The following is a 24000-nucleotide window of genomic DNA, read 5'->3' as shown; positions in this document are numbered from 1 at the left end:
TGTGTGTGTGTGTGTGTGTGTGTGTGTGTGTGTGTGTGTGTGTGTGGAGCCATGCTACATAACACTATGGCCTGAGTCAGGATGATAGAAAGGTCATTAGCATTAGCCGCTAACGATGAGCAACAGCCAACAATAATCAAACTCTTCATCTATCTATCTATCTATCTATCTATCTATCTATCTATCTATCTATCTATCTATCTATCTATCTATCTATCTATCTATCTATCTATCTATATATCTATCTATCTATCTATCTATCTATCTATCTATCTATCTATCTATCTATCTATCTATCTATCTGTTTGGGTAAAGGGGCTGTAACTGCAATTTTAGTTTCATTTTATATATTTTGCTTAATCACAGACATATAATACATAGACACCGCATTGACTGCTTCCACGCAAAGCCGTGACGCCGTCGCCACATCGGACCGCGCATGACTGACCTGTAAACAAATACAAGTAAACGGGGGAGCTGCGCTTTTTCCGTTCACATTTCACAAACGATTTCAGTGAGTGGTTTTTATATTCAAGGGTTTACGATCTACCTGGAGTAGATTGTTCTCCCGTCTGCCTTTTCTGGCAATGGTGGCACATTGGTTGATGCACTTCCTGACAAGCTGCTATAAATCGATCATTTTCCCTGGGTTTCGTACCCGGTGGCAGTCCCAATGCAAAGTGATGTGGAGGCTTATAGGGAACCCATCTAAACGCTGATGCTGTCATTATTCTACAGCCACTACATTGTGCAATCAACATTAACTACATAATGATAAGTTACAGCAAAAAAAAGTTGTCTACTGCTCCTTTAAATGGATATAATCTCCTTGACTTCCCTCTCCCTCTCTCTCTCTCCCCCTCTCCCTCTAAACCCTGTGGATTTTCTTGACAGCTCAGCCATTAGTCCTGATAATGCTGATTCAAGAGGAAAACCTCCCCCCCGCCCCGACACAGATCGGGGGAAAACATGACACTCAGAACCCCCGTCAGCGTGGCACGGACGTTTCAAAAGCATTGCGTGGCTTCGTGAAGGGTGAACAACATTTTCCATTGAGGAATTTGCTATTTTTGCCATCTGGGGAGTTAAAAAAAACATCAGAAACTCCAGAAAACTCAAGAGATTGTTTCAAAGAATGAGAAGCCTGATTGAAGTTTAAATTCCGTTGGGTTTAGTCGTTAAAAAATGTTGTTTAAATGAGCTGGAATTCAAATGTAAACTCTGATGTCAACACAATGTAATATGGAGGTCATTCAAAGGTTTTGCTGATTGTTTGCAGAGAAAGTCACTTTGACGTCATCTGCCAGATGATATTTGATGAGTCTGAATCTATCTGTATCTTAATTTTATTGGTTTATTTGTGTGATCAGTTGGAAGTAACTTATATTGTTATGACTGTCCGATAAGGAGAATGGAATAAGAAAATGAGTCTTTAGGGAACACACACTCAATATGCTTTTTATCGTTGTAAAAAATGTCACCCGGCCCGGCGCCAGGATGACGTGACTGAGGAGGCGGTTGAGAAGGACGAGGGGGGAAATCTTTTTCTACAGCTAAACCAGTAACTATTGCTGGTGCAACCAGTTCAGCAGCAGCAGGGCCCAGTGGCCACTAAGGGCCCGTCCCATTGGCGCGCCAGTGCACCCTTGATTGGCGTGCCAGTGATGCGCTCCGTTGTGTGTTCTTTTTTTATTTCGGATTCAAGCTATTATATTTTACTCTGTTCGTTATTGAACGAAGCAAAAGAAGTACCATGTGTAATGGACTAGGCATATCGGATATTCCACCCTATCGACAATTTGCCTAGAGCGGCAAAAGGCTAGTGCCGGGCTGGGCAATTGTGCACACGGGAAAGGTCCAAATAAATGTTTGCACCGGGGCCTACAGTATCACCATCATGTTATTCCACTGAGAAAAAAAAACAGTTTGGTTATCATCCCGCTCTGCCTACCGTGTATTTCTGCACTTTTTTCATCCTGCGGGTGGCAATATAGTGGTGCAATCACGTGCAGGCGTTTTAGACGGTCGGAGGGAGGGGGGCTGATGGGGGCACCGCTAGACGTGCAAAGGCAGAGTGGAGCAGTTTTTTTTGTGTTTATTTTTTTTTTATCAAGTTCAATATCAAGTTTGATCAAATAAAACAAGATAAGCCCCAAATAATATACATATTTAAGCGGGCGCCACTGTGTGGTTTTAGTGGGAAAACAGAAGACAAAAACTCCTTTCCCAACATTCATTTTTATAATCACGGCAGGAGAATAATTTGGCAAAACTACTTTTTTAATGAGTAAAACATTCCAGAATAAATAACCTTATTTAGCCGTTAGAAAAAGGAGAAGAGAAAGTCCAGACTGTTCGAGGCCATGAATATTCAAGATGTACACGTGTCCTCATTGGACACTAGTCCAAACGAGTCTTTATTGGTGGAATAGGTGTCAGTGTTCAGCGCTGAATGCTGTTTGTGCAGTGGACGAGGTGAAGGGATCAGATGACAAGCTTCAAAGAAGGTGTTTCTATATATGACACTTGTATCCCGGCCAATATTTTTTTTTCTTTTTTTTTTCAATACTTGTGCCGCCTAAGCGCTAAATCGATAATTTCATAGATAAATCATGAGATACTGAAATACTAAATAATGTTTACTGAAACAATCTGTTCTATTTGATATTGTGTGCATGACATTCATGCAATCACAATTCTGCAAGCACTCTTACTGCTTTGAAATCCCTAATTCAATAATATTATCCGGTTAAAAATTTCATATTTAATACTTTATTTTACTTGCACTTCATACAAAACAGCTATTCAATGCATCTAATGTATCCATGTGTTCCTCTACATGTGGTTTTTCTCACTGTTGGTGGTGGGGCCCACCACGCCAAGCTAGTTGTGATCTGTAAACTGTCGATGTAGATGAACATTTACAATGAAGAACAGAAAACAAATTATCCCCACCATCAGGTGACAAAAAAATAAATAAATCGTTCAGAAGAAATCATACCTAGAAAGTAAAGGGATAAGATAAAAAATACGTTCCAGTTTCGGATTGAAATTCTGAGACTATAAGTGCAATTGACACACGTATGAACAAATGTATTGATGATTTCATGGACAAAGTTTTGAACAAGCTCATGGACTAGCTTATGGACGAAGTTTTGGATGACCTAAAGAAAGAAGTAATGGATGACCTTAGAAAGAGGTTATGGATGACCTAATGGACGAGGTAATGGATGATCTTAAGGACAAATTGACGGATCTTTACTTTAAATGTTGTCCAGTACAGTTAAAATCATAAAATATCATTCCCCAGGTCTATAATACTTAAGTTTATCTTTCTATTTTACCTCTACTGAAACTTTGTGGGTGTATGTCCATCTGTACAAACTGTAAAACATACAAATTATGCAGTGAATGAAGGAATGAATGAATGTGACCTACGCCGGGCGGCTGGTCCTTGGCAAACATGCCCCAGGTGTGGTAGTTGAGGTCGTGCCGGTAGGTGGGATGTTCCGTCTCGCCAAAGCCATAGACGTACTCTGAAGAAAGACGCGTGGACACCTGGATGAACAGATCGGAGAAGGTGAAGCCTGGCACTGAAGAGTCCCAGCTGCCAAAGAAAGACAAGAAAGGAAGAATTCAAATGAACAAAGAGAAATGTATTACTTATTTGCTTAATTATCTAAAAATAGGTCTCCTTCCTGTGCATTTCCTTGCATCATGTAATCCATTTTAATTAGGGAAAAAAGAACAGGTGACCTTAGGGGAAAATGTTTTTTGGTATGGCCCTCCAAGGTTTCATAAAAAAAAAATTTGTACCACAAGAAGTGTGCAACAAAACAAGAATATACTCAATTTTAACCAGTATGCTCATCCCTACACATCATATTGTTCTGCTTCGGCAGAACTAAGAGCTGAGTGTTCATTTAATATAATTGAACAATGTCATTGTTATGGTCAGGGCTAGTCGCGGGGTGTTTATGCAAACTTATGTTAATGTAGCTGAAGTTACGAGCATTAAATATGTTAATATAAGATATTATTTTTAATCTAGGTTGGCCTCTGGAGGGCTTCGGCCAAGTACAATAACTTACTAAGTGTGATATATTGAGTCAATACTGAAGCAATCTTGCCAAGTTTGGAAAATGTAGAACAAGAGTTGGAGATCGGAAATTGCATGAAAATCCTCTCGCTGTAAGCATGGAGAAATTTACTTCAACAATGGTACCAACTAAATCTTCTCCACTACTCACATCACGGTTCCAGTGCTCTTCCTCGTGACCTTGATGCCGAAGGGTTGGGTGATTGCAACGCTGTACAGTCTCTTACTCTCTTGGGTTTCTGGGATGGAGGGGACGGAGAGAGGGACGGGGACCTCATAACGCTCAGTGGCCGGGTCCCAGATCTGGACGGATCGGAAAGACGGGAGGAAAGAAATGTAAAGAAAGAACACCCAGAGGAGCTTTAGGGGCATAATTGGTGCCAAACTACCATACCCACATTACTATATGAGCCTTGCATGGGCTGTGGAAAAAGGAGAAATGCAATGGGAAAACCATAATGAGATTATTGTATTGTATGTCAGTGTGGTAGTTACGCCACCCAAGTGGTGTTTTCAGGGCCCTCCAACACAGAAACAGGCAATGGGGTTGAAAAGTAGCAGTTAATTGTAGAGAGCAAGATTGGGCAAGATTGAACAAGCCCAGAGCAGATGGAAAACCCCTCATGAAAAGCTGTTACTTGTCGATTGCTCTAACAAGCAATAGGCCTACAAGACCCAAGACAGGTGTGGCTGCATTAACAACACTACCCTACCCACTACACCACAAACCTCCAATGCCAAACAGAGGTCTGGGACAATCCCTGGCCGAAGCCTACTCCCCCACCAAGCAGAAAAAAAAGAAAATACATTTTTTACCATATCTAAAACGAAGAGACTCTGACACAGGGTTCCCATACCTAAACATAATAAAACACTGGACTCTGAAACACTGTTCTCATACCTTAAACAAACGAAAATGTCCAACAAAACAGAAACAGCCCCCTTTCCCGAAGACCTGGTTCCCCCGGAACAGGGTGGCTGCTGGAAGTGTAGTCGGGCTTGGCTGTTGCGGGTGGCCTGGCTACTGGGCTGCTGGATGTTGGGGGGAGCAGCTAGCTGCAGGCAGTCACCTATGGTGGTTGCTGCTGCTGCTTCTCTCCCGGTCCTCCACTGGACATTCTTGGTGCTGCAGCTGCCAGTATGGAAAGGGCTGTTGCTGAGGCCACCCATGCGCTGGTGGCTCCAGGACGTCTTTTGACGGGCCTTCTGTGTCACTTCCCCTTGCCGGAGAGTCCCTGTTCAGGCGCCACTGTGACAGTTTCGCCTGCCAGACGCCACCCGAGTGGTGTTTTTAGGGCACTCCGACACGGAGAAACAGGCAATGGGGTTGAAAAGTACCAGTTTATTGTACAAAGTGGGCAAGATGGAACAAGCCCGGAACAGAAGGAAAACATGTCTTGGTTTGAGGGGATCCTTCCCTGTGTGTGTGGGGATGGGGGATTTCCCTGCTCATTTATTGCTCTAACGAGCAACAGGCATACACCCACCCTGATCCCGTGCTCAATTACCTAGATTCAAGACAGTGTGGCTGCTTAAACTACACCTCCCTCAGACCACAGTCAGTAACTGAAAATACCTCAAAAGGACTAATAGGCAACAACAAGAGAGTAGCGGAAAAACACCACATGCATACATACTTTGAACTGCAGCATGTGTCCGCTGTGGTAGCGGAGCTCCACTCTGAGCGTGTCGATGTCCGGTGACTCTGGTCGGCCGCGGCTCTCGTACTTCCTGTTTCTTGTGATGTCCACAGTCAGGCCCGAGTCCGTCTCATGGATAGTCCTTGCATTGTAGCCATAGTCGTCAGGATAGAAACACCACGGCACCTTCTCTATTTCTGCAGGCTAAATGGGAGGGAAGGTCAGAGAGTGAGGACAGGTCAGATTGGGATGCATGTATATTATTATTATGATTATTCTACACGGAAGGGAATGCATACATGAAAATAACCTATTACATGTTACACTAAATCCGATGCGATAAAACCGAACCAAAATTGAGTGTTTTAAAAAACCTTTTAAAAGATGTATATGTCATGAGGCCAGCAGAGGGAGTGAGCGAGCGATGATGAGCCAAAGTCTAGTACATCATGCAAACCAGCAGAGGGAGCAAAAGCCTTCCACATACAGGCAGCTTGACTACTTATATACGGCACAGCCAAGAATTGTGAAGTCAGCTCTTTCCCGAAGTACAGCTGGGTAGAAAGGTACAAGTGTTCGTAGAGACCTCCCACTTCCAAGAAAGGGGATGGTGTTCAGCTACGAAGGCTGTGATTGGCTGTCTGGAAAGTGACGTCAGAACGCATGATAACGAAGACTATGAGCTGCAATTGGCTAAAACAGGATTTTGAGTAGTTCATGACACCAAAAAGGCAGAACATGAAAATGAGCAAGCTTCTCCATTACTATAAAGCAGGAGAACAAAGAGAGATAAGATTTGGGTTTCACTACGCCAACTCCAAGTTTGCTGCTGAATTTGTTCTTCCGATACACAATAAACTTGATCACATCAGACTCTGGTCCGGTTCTGATGTTTTTCTTCCAAGTATTTGGAGCCAGAATAAGATAGTAACGTCGTGCAGAGATCCAGATTTTTTACTAGCTCCAGATCTGGACCTTTGTTTAACCACGACAGATGGATAATATGTGATCGTCTAGATTTGATTGGGTGGACAGATGCACTGTAGGTGACGCCGGTGTTGAAAAACGTAATCGTTGCATAGTACCTATAGGAACTCATATATAATGAGGGTGGAATCACATAAACAATGTTTCAATTGTCACTTTGGATGTGTCATTGTCTGCGTGTGTGTAAGGTGTGTGTGTGTGTGTGTGTGTGTGTGTGTGTGTGTGTGTGTGTGTGTGTCCGGTGTGTGTGTGTGTGTGTGTGTGTGTTTTGTGTGTGTGTGTAGACATGGTTTAAAAGGAGAAAATGCCTGAAAACACACCAGCATTTTGAGGACATTTAGATTGTGAGGACACATTGTCCTCATAAACACTGTATACGTCCATTTGAATACTGTGTCTGTGTGTGTGTGTGCGTGAGTGTGTGTGTGCTTGTGTGTGTGTGTGTGTGTGTGTGTGTGTGTGTGTATGTGTGTGTGTGTGTGTGCTCCCACCTCCCATAGGCAACCCCTGGCCTTGCATTTGGCCTGGTCGGCGTGCTCCTCCGGGTGGCAGTCGAAGCGCTGGTAATCCGGCACCACCTGGTCCCAGTGCACCAGGTAGGTTTGGCCCAGCTTCAGGGAGAGGCCACGGAGAGAGAGAACCTTGGATCGAGGGATGGGGGGGTTGAGGGGGTGGCACAGAAGCAGTGGATAAAATGATAAGGTGGGAAGCAGGTGGGGAATCAAAAAGGGTGGAAAACAAAGGTTTGAGATAAGGGGAGGTTGGTGAGATAAATGATGTGTTGGGGGTGGGGAGAAAGAGGCAACGAGCAAGAGGAAGGGGGAAAGAGATATAAAAGTTGGAGTTTTGTTATCGAATGGAACAACAAGAACAACACAGCAAAAAGTGGTAGTTTCCATAAGAGTAAGTGTAAGTGAGTAAGTGAGTAAGTGTCTGGGCTTCAAACTCCTCCCAACAATGATGGACTGTTGGACTGATGGACTGATGGATTAATGGACGAATGGACTGGTAGAGTGATGGACTGAAGGATGGATTGACTGAGGGACTGATGGACTGACAGATTCATGGATGGACTGAGGTACTGATTGAGTGACAGACAGATAGACTGGTCAACTGAAGGACTGATGGACTGATGGGCAGATGGACTGATAGACTAGTGGACTGGTGAACTGATGGAGTGATGGCCAGATCTCCATGCCACACCAGTGTTTAGCTTTAACAACACAGTTCCCCTTCAGCCCCAGGAAATAATTACAGCCCAGAGTCGCTTGGCAAATGCCCACGTGAGCGCCAACAACCAGAAAGACCTTGAAAAAAGACTGGAAAGGTGGTTGCACACAAACACACTCTCTCACACACACACACACACGCACACACACACACCACTGGTGAGAATCTGTACTTAACAACAGCTTTTGACACTTTATGGATTCTTGTCACTCGCTCATAATGCTGAGTAGTGACTGTTAGGTCATACCTCTAACTTAGATTAATTCTCTCTCTCTCTCTCTTTATCTACTCTCTCTCTCACCATCCATTTCATTATTCTCTCTCCAAAACACACACACACACACACACACACACACACACACACACACACACACACACACACACACACACACACACACACACACACACACACACATCCAAAGTGACAATTGAAGCGTTGTCATTTCTAACACTTAGGGTGTAACCTTGAGATGTACAGTTATTGTCTCGGTCAAGATCTTATTGAAACAAACGACAGTCTCACCCAGAGGCCACTGTGGAGGTCTAGAAGGTCCAGATGCAGGGGTGGCTTCTGTTCTTCTCTTCTTTTTCTTTTACCTACCATCCTTTCCTTACTTCCTTCTTCCCTTTCCATCTTTCTTCCATTCCTTCTTCCCTTTCCTTCCTTTATTGCTTCCCATTCCACCCTTGCCTCCTGCCCTTCTTCCCATTATCCTTCCATCTCTCCTTCCTTCTTACTTTTCCTATCTTATTTCCTTCTCTCCTTATTCCCATCTTGAATTTCTTTCCTTTCTACAATTCTGCCTTCCTTCCTTCCATCCTTCCTCACTTGTAACCCTTCTCCCCTGCTTCTTGCATGGATGCGTGGTGTAAACATCCACCCACACACAATGCATGGCATTGTGTGGGTAGATGTTTACACCACGCATGGTACATGTTGTGCTTATAAGCTTAACACGTTTGCAGCGTGTGCTGGTTGCTGGTGGTTTATTTTCTGCCTTTTACCTTCTTGGCAGGGTCATGGTGCACATTGGAGTTGGGCAGGATGGTGATGATGTTGCCTTGTTTTACGGAGACCTCCCTAGGCCGATGCGACACCCCGAGCACCGTGATGTTCTCGAACGAGAGGTTGTTGGGGTCTTTGTAGCCAGCGTGAGTGGCCCGCATGGTCAGGAAGCCCTGATGGACAAGCACAACATACACCCATCATCTTATGGAACTGCACAAATTATGGACAGGACAACAAATTAATGATTCCTATGGTACATTATTTGTTGGACGTAGATAGTAGAGGAGTGACTGCTATCGGTGTGAGGTGTGTGGATGGGATGGTTTGAGCAGCCACACCTGACCTGGATCTAGTTGATTGGGTCAGGGTTGCTGCATACCCGTTGCTCATCGGTTGAGCTAACAGGCAGCAGGTTAAAACCCCCATCCACACACACTCAGCATAGGAGCACAGCATTATTCCACCTCACCTCCTCTCTACAATAAACTGATGTCTACAACCCATTTTCGTCTTTGTCTCTGTGCAGGAAGCCCCTGGAAACGCCACTTGGATGGTGTATGGTAGGCGAACTGCCACAGTGTCTCATTGCATTTACATGTTTACTTTGAATGAGTTGTCTGTGGGGATGGTAGCTCAGGAGGTAGAGCTGGCCTTCTCGTAATCTAAACGTTGCTGGTTCGATGCCAGGCTCCTCCTGCTAGCATGCTGTAGTGTCCTTGAGCAAGACACTTAACCCCTAATTGCTCCTGATGGCTGCATCCGTTGCTATTTGAATAATTGTAAGTCGCTTTGGATAAAAGCGTCTGCTAAATGCAATGTAAGGTCTTGTTGTTTATTTGTAGGTACCAAAAATGGAGAGAAACCATCGTGCCAACAAGAGCTTCCTGTTGAAAATAATTCTGATGGTTTGCCGTCAACACAAAGTTAACCAGAAATATCTCAATGAATCCCTTCACTGAGCTTTCAGCGGATGCCTTGGCCACCAGGGGCCGGTATGTTGACAGAGCTCCTCCGGTGACGTGAATGACTTGGATGATGGGCCATTGACATGAATGATGGTGAATGATATACATATATACACAGTGTATACTGTATAAGTTATATACTGTCAGTTAACATAAGAACCTAAGTAAGGTGATGGATGAAGAACTGACTGAATAACACCATTGGCTTCTGCAGATACAATTACATATTACACATTTGATTTTGATATGTCCAAAACTAAAATGGCTTCAGGGCCTTGTTGTTAGCTTTGTACTAACTTAGAGCAAGAACATTCCTGACATGAAAGGTTGCTCAGGTCTACTACGCGACGCAGGATCATGGGGAACTTGACTCGACCACACGGAACAATCGTTCCTGCTGCGGTGGAACCCAAGGAGAGTGTGTTGGCTGGGTTTCTGCTAGGCGTGGATCTCAGGAGGTGAGGAAATAACATTAAATTGAATAAAGTAAAAGATACTTACGTCGACCACAGAGAACGTGTAGTGGATGTGGTTGTTGTTCTCCACGGTTTCTGCAAAGAAAGAACGTTTTATTCTCTTCTTGCTCCATCCTATCTCATTCAAGCTTCCTTCCTCTAATTTTGTTTTTCCTTCATGTTTCCCTTTCTTCCTTCCTTGCTTGCTTCATTCATTCCTTCCTTCCCACCTTCCTATCTTTTCTTCCTTGCTTCAGACTTGCTTCCATCCTTCATACCCTACTTCGTTCCTTCATCTCTTTCTGTACTTCCCTTTAAGCCCTTTCCTCCTTTCCATCAATCCTTTCTCCCTTCCTTCCATTCTTCTTTCCTACATTCCTTAGTCCTCCTTCCCTACCCCCCTACTTTCCTCCCTCCCTCCCTCCCTTCCTTCCGTCCTAGATTCCTTCCTTCTATTTCATGTTTCTAGACAAAACCCCAATCGGTGAGATGGTTACCCTCCCTCCCTTCTTTCTATCCCTCCCTTTCCATTCTTCCTTTCCATTATTTCATAAACAAACACCATTCAATGCCATGTTACTATTATCATGGCTGTTTGCATTCAGAACCTCCTTTCCCCTTTCTTTCCCTCCCTCCCCCTCTTCCTTCCCGCCTAGTTTCCTCCCCTCCTTCTTCCCATTGAACCACCACCGTTCACTGCCATGGTTCTGTCATAATGTGTGTTTTCCAGCCTCCGTGGTGCTGACGGAGGTAGGTTGACCGCCAGCGTTTGAAAGATGCGGCAGTGGTGGCGCCGTGTGATGTTTGTCTGCGCTCGGCGAGATAAGAGCGCTCATAAAAGGAGCTCTATAATGAGAGGTGATGACACACACACACACACACACACACACACACACACACACACACACACACACACACACACACACACACACACACACACACACACACACAAAACCACACACCACACACAGAGTACCTCGGGAGTCTCCATCATCCCAGAATAGCTCCCCTGCCGCTTGCTTGCCGTCGTCAAGAGCAACAATCAAACCCATGGGGTTACGGCGACTGCAGGAATACACACAAAGTGAACACACACACGCATATGTATATAAAGGGAAACAAATGGATACAACACACACACACACCCCCCCACACACACACACACATTCACACACACACACACACACACACACACACACACACACAAACACACACACACACACATACACACAAAGACTTACTTTACACACACCTACCACGATGAATATTAAAATATCCAACACTACAATGTTATTATTACAAAGGCTCTTGTTGGTTTTGTGTCTCAGGCTTTCTGACTTGAGTGTATGAATGTTTGGTTGGATATTATGGGATGCCAATATGTGTGTGTGTGTGTGTGTGTGTGTATGTGTGTGTGGTGACTAGGTGTCATTATGTTGGTTGTGTGTCTGTATGCATGTATGTGTGTCTCAGCGTTGTCGTACTTGAGGCCGGATTTTCATGACTAAAAATTGGGAATCGGAGGCCGAGGTGTAGTGACACCAGAAGTGGAAGAAGTATTCAGAGTTTTCCGAGCGTTGAAGTACTTTCAAGTAATCGTACAAATACCCCGACACAAAATGACTCTAGTGAAATCCAAAGTAGCACATTGACATTTTTACTTAAGTAAAACTACATAAGTACCTGCTCTAAAATGTACTGAGAGAATTAAAAGTAAAAGTACTTATTCCCTGAGCTAACAGATCCTATAATACGACAAAAAGTGCTACTGAAGCATTTTTTCTGCAGATGGTCGTCAATGCATCATGATTATAATTTACAATAAAAGATCACTGTGTAAATGTGTAAATTCAATTTAATTGACTGTGTTAGAAATGCGATAGAGTGAAAAGTCCAGATATTTACATTGAAATGTAATGGAGCAAAAGTCCAAAAGTCTCGGAAACAGGCTATACTTATAATTAAAGTTCAACACTTATAACTTATAATATACTTAATTCTACTTTATTATGGTATGAGTGCATGTGTACCTGTACATGGTTGTGGTGGCAGGGCTCTGCGTGGGCAGCACAGCTCCTCCTCTGATGTGCAGACCCAGCTTCTCTTCTGGAAGGTACATGTTGTGGTGCGTCTTACGGACGGTCAGAGGCTCCATCTGAATGGAGGGATTCAGTCATTGGGGTTGGGGTTTAGGCTTGGTCAGGACTATTCAAACACTTCGTAAGTTCAAGGTTAACAGTCAACTCCAAAAAAGTAATTGATTCTCACTTTGATTGTAGTTTGAAACAGATGTGTTTATTGTTGATTTTTTTGGTTTAGGTTTCTGGTTTATTGTGTATTTTTAGGTTTATTGTGCCATTTGTTCTATCTTTTAGTCAATGTCTAAGTTAAGTGTACATTGCCACATTTTTGTTTTTCCTTGTTTATTTTTTAAGGTTATTTAACATTTTTATGGTCATATTTATTGTTTATTATTAAATGTACTGTATGTTGCCAAATTTGGATCATTTCTTGGTTATTTTAAGGTTTATTTTTCATTGTTCATTGTTAATTTGTAGGTTTATTTTCCAAAAATATTCAATCTTCTACTTCTTTCAATTCTCATGTAAACTTCATATTAGCATTTTCATTTTTTTACTGTCATTATTCTTGTTACTTTAATATTATTATTGCCTATTATATTATGTGCTTTTGTGACACTGCACTTAAGGTATCGATTTATATCAGATCCACGGATGACGCGGTCTCCCAGGTACTGCACACCACGCTCACGCACCTGGATGGCCAGAAGGGGGCCTATGTGAGAATGCTGTTCATTGATTATAGTTCAGCTTTCAACACCATAGTCCCCACCAGACTGGCTGTCAAGTTGTTGGAGCTAGGATTGAATGCTCCGCTGTGCACCTGGATCCTGGACTTCCTCACAGGCCGCCCCCAGGTGGTCAAGGTGGGGAAGTACATGTCAAGCTCCCTCACCCTGAACACAGGATCCCCCCAGGGCTGCGTCCTCAGCCCCCTACTGTACTCCCTGTACACACATGACTGTGTGGCCAGGTCCAGCTCCAACACCATCATCAAGTTTGCTGACGACACCGTGGTCGTGGGCCTGATCACCGACTGCGATGAGAAGGCCTACCGCGAGGAGGTGGCTGACCTGTCACTCTGGTGCCAGGACAACAGCCTACACCTGAACGTCAGCAAAACCAATGAGCTGATTGTGGACTTTAGGCGTGGATCACAATCGAGGACGCACGCGCCCTTGTGGATTAATGGGACTTCTGTCGATAGGGTGAGCAGCTTCAGATATCTGGGAGTCCACATCACAGAGGACTTAAAATGGACTGTTCATACAGACACTCTGGTGAGAAAGGCGAGGCAGCGTCTCTACCACCTCAGGCAGCTGAGGAAATTCCGGGTCTCGGTGAGGATCCTCAAGTCCTTCTACTCTGGAGCAGTGGAGAGCATCCTGACAGGCAACATCACTGCCTGGTTTGGGAACTGTACTGCCCAGGACAGGCGGGCCCTGCAGAGGGTGGTGCGTTCAGCTGAACGTACCACTGGAACTACCCTCCCCCCCTTGCAGGAGTTATACACCAGGAGGTGTAGTAGCAGAGCCCGTAGGATCATGAAGGATCCTCATCACCCCAACAACGGACTGTTTCAGCTGCTGCGGTCAGGCAAGCGCCTCCGCAGTCACGCAGCGAGAACAGAGAGACTGAGACGGAGTTTCTTCCCTCAAGCCATCAGAACTGTCAACGCTGACCTCACCAGGGGTCCTAACTGAGCCATGCACTAGGCTCCACTACCTACTGTACTGTATGTAGCATACTGTACCGCATACTGTATCACTGTTCAGGGTTGTTCGTGATGCCGTATTGCTGCGCCGTACTGTTGTATACTGTGCTGTATTATCCCAAACACTACCTCACACTATTCACATTCACATGCCACTTTAATTCACATGCCACTTTAAATGCACATAAATGCACATATCTGTATATACATAGCCATATTCCTTCAACCTATTCCATTTTATTTCAATTTATTTTTTATTGTATTTTATTCTATATATTTTTTATCTTATTCTATAAGTATTCCACCTACTGTATTACGTTTTAGGAGTCAGTTAGTCGGTCTATTAGAAAGGAATTTTCTACTTTTTATTTTATTTTATTTTTTGTACTTTTTCCTAGGACATATTGTGTGCTATCACCGGGTGCGTTGCATTACATTTCACTGCATATATGTATGGAAGTATGTATATGTATGTGACAAATAAAAATCTTGAATCTTGAATCTTGAATCTATATCTATCAATCTGTTCGTCTCTGGTTCTCTCTATATCTATCTATCTATCTATCTATCTATCTATCTATCTATCTATTTTTGAGAATAAATAAATACACAGATAAACAGATTCAAAAACGGAATGGATTGATGAGGTCACTTGATGGGGCCTTAAAATTGAATGTGTGTTTTAGCCCCTATTAAGAAGTCTTTTCTCCTATTACCTTATTTTCTCTCTCTACCTCCCCCTCTCCCTCTCGCTCTCCCTCCTTCTCTCGCATTATCTCTCTCGGGGCCTCTAAAAGTGCACAGTTAATTTCTGAGCGCTGGAGGACCCAATCCTTGGGCCGGAGAGGAACAATTTAAAGCTCTACACCGCCCCTCTCTCCCTCTCTCTCTCTTTTCATTTTGCCCTTACCTCATCCCTACATTCTTCTCAAGCTCTTCTTATTCTCTCCAGCGGTGCTCTCATTCTAATTCCATCTCTCTCTCACCGTCTCACCATTCCCATTGTGAGCATACGTCCGTGTGTGTGTGTGTGTGTGTGTGTGTGTGTGTGTGTGTGTGTGGCTGGAGTTACTGGAGCGTCTATAAGCAATTTCAGATCTTATCACCAGCTCATTGTCAGCCCTAAGGAGCTCCTCCTCCTTGTTGCAGGACAGTCCCCCTGCTTGTCATTCTGAATTCAGTTAAGAAGCTCCTCGCAGACACTCCAGGTTTGTGGATCGAACTCTGATCTCTCACGATAAGGAGAGGAGTCAGAACTCCGCTTGATTGCTATTGAGCCTCCAACACACAAGGTCTGATCTGCATCTTTGCTTTACAACTACAATATCGGACTGTCAGGTGAGACGCTTTTTAGCCAAGGACCGTACCTCCACATCCCGGCAGTTGGATTGTTAGACCTGATAAGAAGATGAGCAACGGGATGTGAGGCCACTTAGGGACCCGGAGGAAAAGGGGGTTCAGTTCGGGGTTCAGCATCCCTCCAACCCACCAACACTGAGATCCAGCGGTGTTCCTCCGCTTAAGTGCATGGTGTCTTTGGAAGGATCCAAGGGACAATGGTGAGTCCCTTATCAGCGGAGCTACACCCAAGGACAGCGCCGTGACAAGTAAACTGCAGAGAACTGTTGGGTGGTGTTTTAAGTCATAGATCAGAACTTAAAAACATATTTCAGCGTAGATTTCATCTCATGGATGAATATTTTGGTGGAAATGTTTTACCGTTTGGTCATTGGAAGAGTGAAAGCACAGTTTCAGAGCTCAGAAAACAAATGACTGATAAAGTAAGCGTCATGATTTGTATCATTTGAACTTAAAACTGTGTAAAGTTGAGTAACATCCAATGCCACAAAAATATTTTGTGAAAACTTTCAACTCATAGAGGAGACAAAAAAAGTCCTTGTGGGAAGTGAGAGTTGGTTTTGCAGTTTCCTAACGGTGACCAGGTTCATTAAGTTAAGGTCCATTCAAGGATTTTGAATCAACCATGCAGATCTGCTCATTAGTATCAACCCAGAGGTCCAGTGAGTGAAAAGTGGATCAGTGCCGCACTGGATCGAAAACATGGCAGCATTTTTACTTTTCCGAACCCGGGATTATCCACCTCTGGCTACTATGCAGTATACTGCATGAAGCTCAGAAGACATATTGCCTTTAGGACGATTAAGTTTTCCATTTTTTAACACATTCAAACTGATTTTCTTCTTTTGTGAAAGCTTTTAAGTGGAGTTTTATCCGTTGTTGCTTCATTAAAGTGCCGCAAAGAAAAACAGAAATAGGCCAGGATCAGCCACCGGCAGCCTGAGCGGCGCTCGTGCGTGGCGCTCGCGCACGGCGCTCGCAAGTCACTTGCGTCGCAGCTTTAATTCATTAATTTGGAAACGTAGCCTGTAAGTCGCAGTGTCTGGTGAACTCTAGCCCACCTCTCCTCCTCCCTCCTTGGCTCTCATCACCTTTTACTCTCCTCTCCTCTTCCCTCCTCTCTATTACATTTCACTGCATATATGTATGGAAGTATGTATATGTATGTGACAAATAAAAAATCTTGAATCTTGAATCTCCTCCTCTATCCACACCACCCCCTCCATCCTTCTCTTTTTCTCTCCTCTCCTCACCTCTTCCCTCCATTCAATTCCTCTACTCTCCTCTTCCCTCCTTTCCTCTCCTCTTTTACCCACACCATCGCCCTCTATCCTTCTCTCCTGCTTTCCTCTCCTCCTGTCTTCCCCACTTTCCCTTCTGCTTCTTCCCTCTCCGGTTGTACGGTCTCCTCTCCTACTCCTCTCCTCCTACCCCTCCTCCTCCTCGCCTCCTCCCATCTCCTCGTCTGCCCTATTCTCTCCAGTCATGTTCCTTCCGTTCCAGTTCACGCCCCTCCTCCCCTCTCCTCTTCCCTTCTTTCGTCTTCCATCCTTCTATTCCCCTTTCTACTCACCTGTCCACACCATTCCCCTCCACCCTTCTCCCTTCATTTCCTCTCCTCCCCTCTTCCATACTTTCCTTTTCACTTCTTTCCCCTCCTCTCCTTTCTTCTCTCCCAATCTTGCCTCCTCCGCTCCCCTCCCCTTACCCCTCCCCTCTCCTTTCCTCCTCCCTCCTCTCCTCCCCCCTCCTCCGATCTCCTTTTCTACCCTCTCCTTGACACTACCCACTCCCCTCCCCTCACACCACATGGTTTCATCCCTGTTTAAACTTGTTTTTCTTGGCCGCTTTCTTCCTATCAACGCCGCCGCCCCTCCTCTCCTTCCTTCCCTCCCTCCCTCTCCCTCCCGTTCTTTCCGACCAGATAATCACGGGGGACCGAGCGGGACAAGTGGCCGACGGCAAAGACAGACAATCTAATCGCTCATCGTATCAGTGGGGGCGCTTTACAACCGCCGCCGCGACGCCCACAAATACGGTCCCGGAGGAGCTCAACACCTCTTTTATCTCTCTGTCAGGGAGATAGCCCCCTCCCCCCGTGCGCTCTCTCTCTTTTTGTCTCATTTGTCCCTTCGTTCACTCCGTCTTTGTCCTTCCTCTTATCTCTCGCTCTCGTCTCTGCGTCCCAGACAAAAGAAATCCCAAGGCAGAGGCCTTTCATGTGAGACATGTCCGACACCAAATGTGCTAACATACTTGTTTGTGCACGTTGTTTGCGCGCGTTCCTTTACTCGATTTGCATCACATCCATTTCCTCATCTAATTATATCATCATTATCATTCCCTTTGGTCTTGGCTGAATCAGGAAGTTTACATCCTAGTTATGCGTTTCCGCCGTGGCGTGTTCCGCACGTATAGAAGTTCCCCTTGTTCTTCTAAAGTCTTTTTAAACTCCCCCCTGCACCAGTTTAGGAATGGGATGAGGATGACCAAGATGAAGAGACAACGTTAAACAAAGTAAGAAGGCTAGTTTTACACATTCATATGAGATTAACATCAAAAACGTTAACGGGTAAAAGAGGATGGGGAAGTTGTTCGGCAAATAACTCTGTGGCAGACGGTGTCGGCGGACGTGGTCTTACCGTCTCGTAGTCGTACCAAACAGCGTCCGGGACGTAGGCCCTCACCGTCTCGGTCCCCTGCGGTGCAGAACAAAGCAAAGGTGAGCTCAATCAAAACGGAGCGAGGAACAGAAGGGCAAAGAAAAGCGAAGAGCAAATAGAGGAGCGCGAACGGAGAAGACCCTGAATTTCCAATCGTCGGCCTTTGGAGAGACGTGGGAAAGACACGCGAGAGAACCGAGAGGGGTCCGCCTGGGCACCTTTACGAGGTCTTCGGGAAAAAGGGTCGCCGCAATAAAACTTGCAGAAGAACAGAAAGACAGGAATAAAAAAAAAAAAAAAAAATCTCTTATGAAACTGCCCCATCACGGCGAATAAAGTTCCTGCAGATCTCCCGTGACATGCAAGTTGAACATGTCGCCGTGACGCAAGAGACGACGGGGGAAGACGAGACAGATCAAGCAGCGACCTGGGGTGACAGCCTTTGATCGCCAGAGGTGGTGGGTAGAGGGGAGAAACCAATGGCGGCGTGCCAGGTCTTTGATAGCCCTGCCACTCCCCCGCGCCTCTTTTTTTGACGAGCGAGAACGGAGCGTGTGAACTGCGAGTCATTTTCCGAAAAAGGAACACAACACCAAATACAAAAATATGTAATCTATGAAGAGCGCTGCCGTCCATCAGAGGTGCCAATGACACCATCACTCACATCCAATCTTACGAGGCGCTCGCTCACCCTCCTCTTTCTTATCTCCCCGTTCTCCAGTATTCCAGTTCTGTACAATGCCCTATTTTATACCTCAAAGATCCGTGATTAAGAACAAGGAGAAGAGGTGACAGGGGGCCATAAGAGGGAAATGAAACAAAAATGGTATGGGGGGGGAAATCTGATGATAAAACTAAACAAATACCCGAGGGCAAAAAAGGATTTATGGAACACGGTAAAACAAAGACGTGAGTTAAAGCTGAAAGCAAACTCAAAAGGTATTCACAGCGTGCGAGCGCCAAATACAGAGACCTCCCAGGCCAAGGAACGTCGAGGCACTCTCACCAAGGGTAAACATACCAAACTTATTCGCGTAGGATTGTCATACATATATTGTTCCCAGGCAGCCGTCTTTCATTCAACTTCCGTGAACTATTTCTCTTTTTTTTTCAAAATGATCTACGCCCGGTGTAATAATTCTCCACAAACGGTTTGGAGTGAAATTTGACACCTATATACCAAGTTTCAGGTCGCAAGGTGAAACGGGGGAGCGTGGCTCAATTATTCAAGCTTGACTGCTTATTATGCCGCTGCCTGTGGCCAAATTGGCACCAGGCTTTTTGGACCCTAGTAAATCGGGGTTTACTATCACCGTGCCAAATTTGAAAAAAAGATTTGTCAATCGAGGCCTGAGATATAGCCATTGAGCTGGCTGTATAATAATAGTAATGATAATAATCACTCCAATATCAGCAGCTCTTCCCTGTGACACCGTCAATTCTTCGCCTATTCCCGAGACCCCATTAAACCACACCACACCTTGCTTCAGTTGCCATTCACACCTTACGGGAACCACCCGTCAGAGGCGTCGCACGTGGCGTGGGGGAGCGACGGTGCAGGTTAATAGACGCTCCCTCCCCCTATCGCTCGATTTTCTGATGTCTGACTTGCTTGGGCCGGCCATCACTCACCCTGCTGAGTAATGGGGAGTGGGGCTATCGGAGTTACCGCGGCTGCTCACTGTGATTGAGAGGGACAAGCCAAAAAGGTAAGAACAGATTGTTCGCGCGAGAGATTCAAACTGGCAGAATGATCAGATGGCAGGTAAAGCGGATAAGAGGGACGGAGAGAGAGAGAGGGGGAGAGAGAGAGAGAGAGAGAGAGAGAGAGAGAGAGAGAGAGAGAGAGAGGGCAAAAGCGAAAGAGATGAAATGAGATGAGATCACAAGGGTGAGCCAACTGCGGCTGATTAAGAGAATGCAGATGAGTCGCGGGAGCGTTTGATGAGGGGATGGGATGGAGGAGGAAAAAAAGAAAAAGGGGCTTGATGGGAAGAAGAACGGGGGGGGGGGGTGAGAAGGGTACGTATGGAGGAAGCCCAAAGGCGATGGCAGCGAGCAGAAGAACAAGAGAGAGAGGGGGAGAGAGAGAGAGAGAGAGAGAGAGAGAGAGAGAGAGAGAGAGAGAGGGTGAGCGAGTCAGATCTTTCCAGTTTATCAGAGGGATCAGGGTTAAAGGCCTCGGTCTGATCTGAGAGATGGAGCCAAAGCATCATTAGAGAGCAAGGGGAGACGGACGGGACGGATGGAGGGACGGAGATGGACAGGGAAGACATGAGCGGGAGAGAACTGAGGACGGAGAGACGGAAGGTAAGGAAGAGGCAACGGGGGCCCGGTCCAGATTGCGGCCGTATTGAGTGACTCGACTGCCTCTCTTGACTGCCCTTCACGGATCAATGCTCTCCGATGCCTTCAGACCTGCGTGAACCATAAACACAACACTCAACATGGCCACATAACCTTTAAAGACGCTACTCAACCTCATCTGGAACAATCTTCGGGGTGGAAATGCTGTCCACAAACAGCCCTAATAAAGGTTTAGGACCCCAGTAAAGCTCACAAACGGCCAACACTGACGCATGGATTTAGGCCCTTGACTCTTGTGGCTTCAGTCTAAAGGTTTTCTGTCCAAAACATTGTAAATCAGTACCGGACAGCGGTGGAAAAAGCGGATTGCCCACGTTTGCAATTCAACATGAAAGACGGAAGCTCAATCTAAGAAGAAGGAAAAAAAAACCCAACACAACGGCCAAAATATTCAACGATTTCTGGGGAAGCCAAAATAACAGATGATCTAGGTGTGGCAATCTTAATTTGGACCATTTGCTTTATTACAGATGAGCCATGGCTCATACTTATAAAGAGTATGAACACACATACACACACACACACACACACACACACACACACACACACACACCAGAGGTCGATCATTCTAAGGCAAGAAAGAAACTCCTTCCATATTTTTGCTCCTGACAAGCACTTTACCAGCTGGTTTCACTCACTAGTTGGACCTCTGGGTTCATTATCAAATGCACATGATTGACTCAAAGTCCCGAAGTGGAATTCGACATTCTGAACCTGGATGTTTTACTTTTACACAAGTAATTCAGCGGAAGACACACACAAAAGAAAAGAGAACAGGACGGCAAATTCTCCAAAAAAGTCTTCTGTTTTCGCCTCTGTTCAATACGCATATATTCCCATTGGGTTTGACGCTCTCTCTTTCTGTTTCTCTCTTCCTTTCGGTCTCTATCAGAAACGTTCTCTCCCCCAATCACTCTGATTGAAGTTGTTTCATCGCCGGCCGCACCGCGAATCCTATTCGCTCTCCAATAGTCTGTAATTCACAAGAGGCATCGCCAAATTGCTTATTAATCAGCCCACTTTGACATGACCGCAATCTGCACATATGCACGCGCACACACACACACACACACACACACACACACACACACACACACACACACACACACACACACACACACACACACACACACACACACACACACACACACACACACACACACACACAAACACACTGATAGACAAACAGTGGCTTGCACTGTATCTCTACTTCTAATCTGCCAGTAATGAGGTCAGGGCTCTCATTAGAGATGAGAGAAAAGAGGGAGGATGTGAGTGAGAGAGAGAGAGAGGGAGAGAGAGAGATAGAGAGAGAGAGATAGAGAGAGAGCGAGAGAAAGAGAGAAGGAAAGAGAAAGAAAGAGAGAGAGAAGAAAGAAGGATGAGGAGGTTGAGTGCAAGAAAGAGTGTTAATCTTGTGTCATGTTCTCCCCAGGGAGGTCGAGGGGTTTATGTATGTATGTGGATATAATTGTGTAAATTATGCGTTGTCTGTGTGTGTGTGTGTGTGTGTGTGTGTGTGTGTGTGTGTGTGTGTAAAAGCAACATGCAATTGAAATTGCATTTATTCTGCCTGATCTCCAAGGCCAAATTTAGCATGTGGCGTACATGAATGTGCATATGCATGTTCCTACTGTGAATTACAGTATGGGTAAACAAACACACATTTGTGTGCATGCGTGTCTGTGTGTGTGTGTAGATAAATGTGTGAGCATTCGTGTGTGTGAGTGTCCACATGTCCTTGGCGTTGAACCTTCATTTATATTTCTGCAGTGATGCATGTGCAAGTGTGAATGTGTAAAAGTCTAATCGTGGGGACATTTTTGCCATCTCTACTGTATCCAAGTTTTGGCATGTTTCTTGAGCCATGTGAATGTGAATGTGTGCATATGCGTGTGTGTGTGTGTGTGTGTGTGTGTGTGTGTGTGTGTGTGTGTGTGCGTGTGTGGGTGCGCACGCGTTTGCGTGTGTGTGTGTGTCCTGACCGGGTCGAGCACAGGTGTGATGAGCAGATGTTTCCCCCAGAGGAACTGCCGGTCCACTGACCAGGTGGCGCTGTCAGAGTAGAACCTGCAGACGGGACGCGAGCGTTACAACATGTCCGCCGCTCGGCTCCGACTTGGACCCACATCAAGCAAATGAAGCAACACGAGCAAAACTTTGACCGTCGCAAACGAGTGAGTAAATTTAACAGATCCATGAGTCTGTGATCCACCTTCAAACCCTCCGCAACAGGGGTGGAGAACCTCCTGTGGTTATTAATCTGAATCCAAAACAGCGGAAAAAAGGTTCCAGACCGCCGTTCTCCAAGGCTTCTGCCGTGTGGATTCCCACCCTCACAAATCCCTATTTTTAAGAAACCGTGGTTTAGTTTTCAGTGGTTTTCCAATCATGTTGTCGTACTGCAGTTGAGTCCTTTGATGAGATGCATTGATTTGCAAAGGGATGAATTGAGACGGGAAACAATCGCGTTTGGATCTTCCACGTCATGCAACTGCAACCAGGTGTGGTCTTCAAATTTGGGTTATTCCACCTGAGAGGAGGAAGCCCAGTCTCACAAGATGGCTGCCAAAATGTGACGCTTACGCAAAAACGTGTTTTTCATCAGCTTTTTGACAAATTGATTCACAGGTTGATATATTTACATCAATATATAATATGATTTAGAGGAGGAGGAGATGAGATGGAAGAGGGAATCCACTATGGCGTCATACATCAACGCTACTCCACCTTACTCTTCTCTACCCTAACCTACCTCTGCTCTACCTCTACTCCACCTGCCTGTTCTCTATCTCTATTCCCCCTACCTCTACTCCCACTACCTCTACTCTATCTTTACTCTACCTCTTCTCCACCTACCTCTTCTCTACACTACCCTACCTCTACTTTACCACTACTCCACCCTACCCTACGCTACTTCTAATCTACCTCTACTACACCTGCCTCTACTCTACCTCTACTCCCCCTACTGCTACTCTACCTCTACTCCACCTACCTCTACTCCACCCCCTTCTGCTCTACTTCTACTCTGCCTCTACTCTAATCCACACTACCTCTACTCTACCTCTACTCTCCCTACCTCTACTCCACCCCCTTCTGCTCTACTTCTACTCTGCCTCTACTCTTTACCCTAACTATCCTCTACCTCCATTTACTCTATTCTACCTCTACTTTGCATGAATGCATGATTTCCATATCTTGATAAAAATATTATATTAAATATTATATGACGTGATTGTTGTTGTCATAAAGATATAAGACAATATGAAATTATGTCCACTGTTTAACTGTGTGTTTAAATAATAAAATATGATATAATAATTACAGTAGAATATGTGAAATGGATCACAATATTATGTAGTATAAGTCAGGAGGTTCCCAATAACTCAATCATAAATTGGATAATAATAATAATAATAATAATAATAATA

The 24000-nt window shown here is 45.0% G+C and overlaps 1 protein-coding gene across 1 annotated transcript in view; it reads right to left on the bottom strand.

Annotated features, from left to right (window-relative positions):
- si (sucrase-isomaltase) overlaps positions 1-24000 on the bottom strand; it is a gene marked incomplete at its 5' end in the record, with an annotated part of 96994 nt that overhangs the window by 42439 nt on the left and 30555 nt on the right. Inside the window, 10 exons of the mRNA XM_080007350.1 lie at positions 3439-3607; positions 4251-4402; positions 5737-5943; positions 7218-7367; positions 8962-9135; positions 10432-10481; positions 11362-11450; positions 12416-12540; positions 18182-18238; positions 22555-22639. Of these exons, the coding sequence (XP_079863476.1) occupies positions 3439-3607; positions 4251-4402; positions 5737-5943; positions 7218-7367; positions 8962-9135; positions 10432-10481; positions 11362-11450; positions 12416-12540; positions 18182-18238; positions 22555-22639 (1258 nt within the window). The remainder of the gene's footprint in view (positions 1-3438; positions 3608-4250; positions 4403-5736; positions 5944-7217; positions 7368-8961; positions 9136-10431; positions 10482-11361; positions 11451-12415; positions 12541-18181; positions 18239-22554; positions 22640-24000) is intronic.

The sequence above is a fragment of the Zeus faber genome (genome assembly GCF_960531495.2).
Source record: "Zeus faber genome assembly, chromosome: 9".
NCBI lineage: Eukaryota > Metazoa > Chordata > Actinopteri > Zeiformes > Zeidae > Zeus > Zeus faber.
This window is presented reverse-complemented; position numbering and strand designations above follow the sequence as displayed.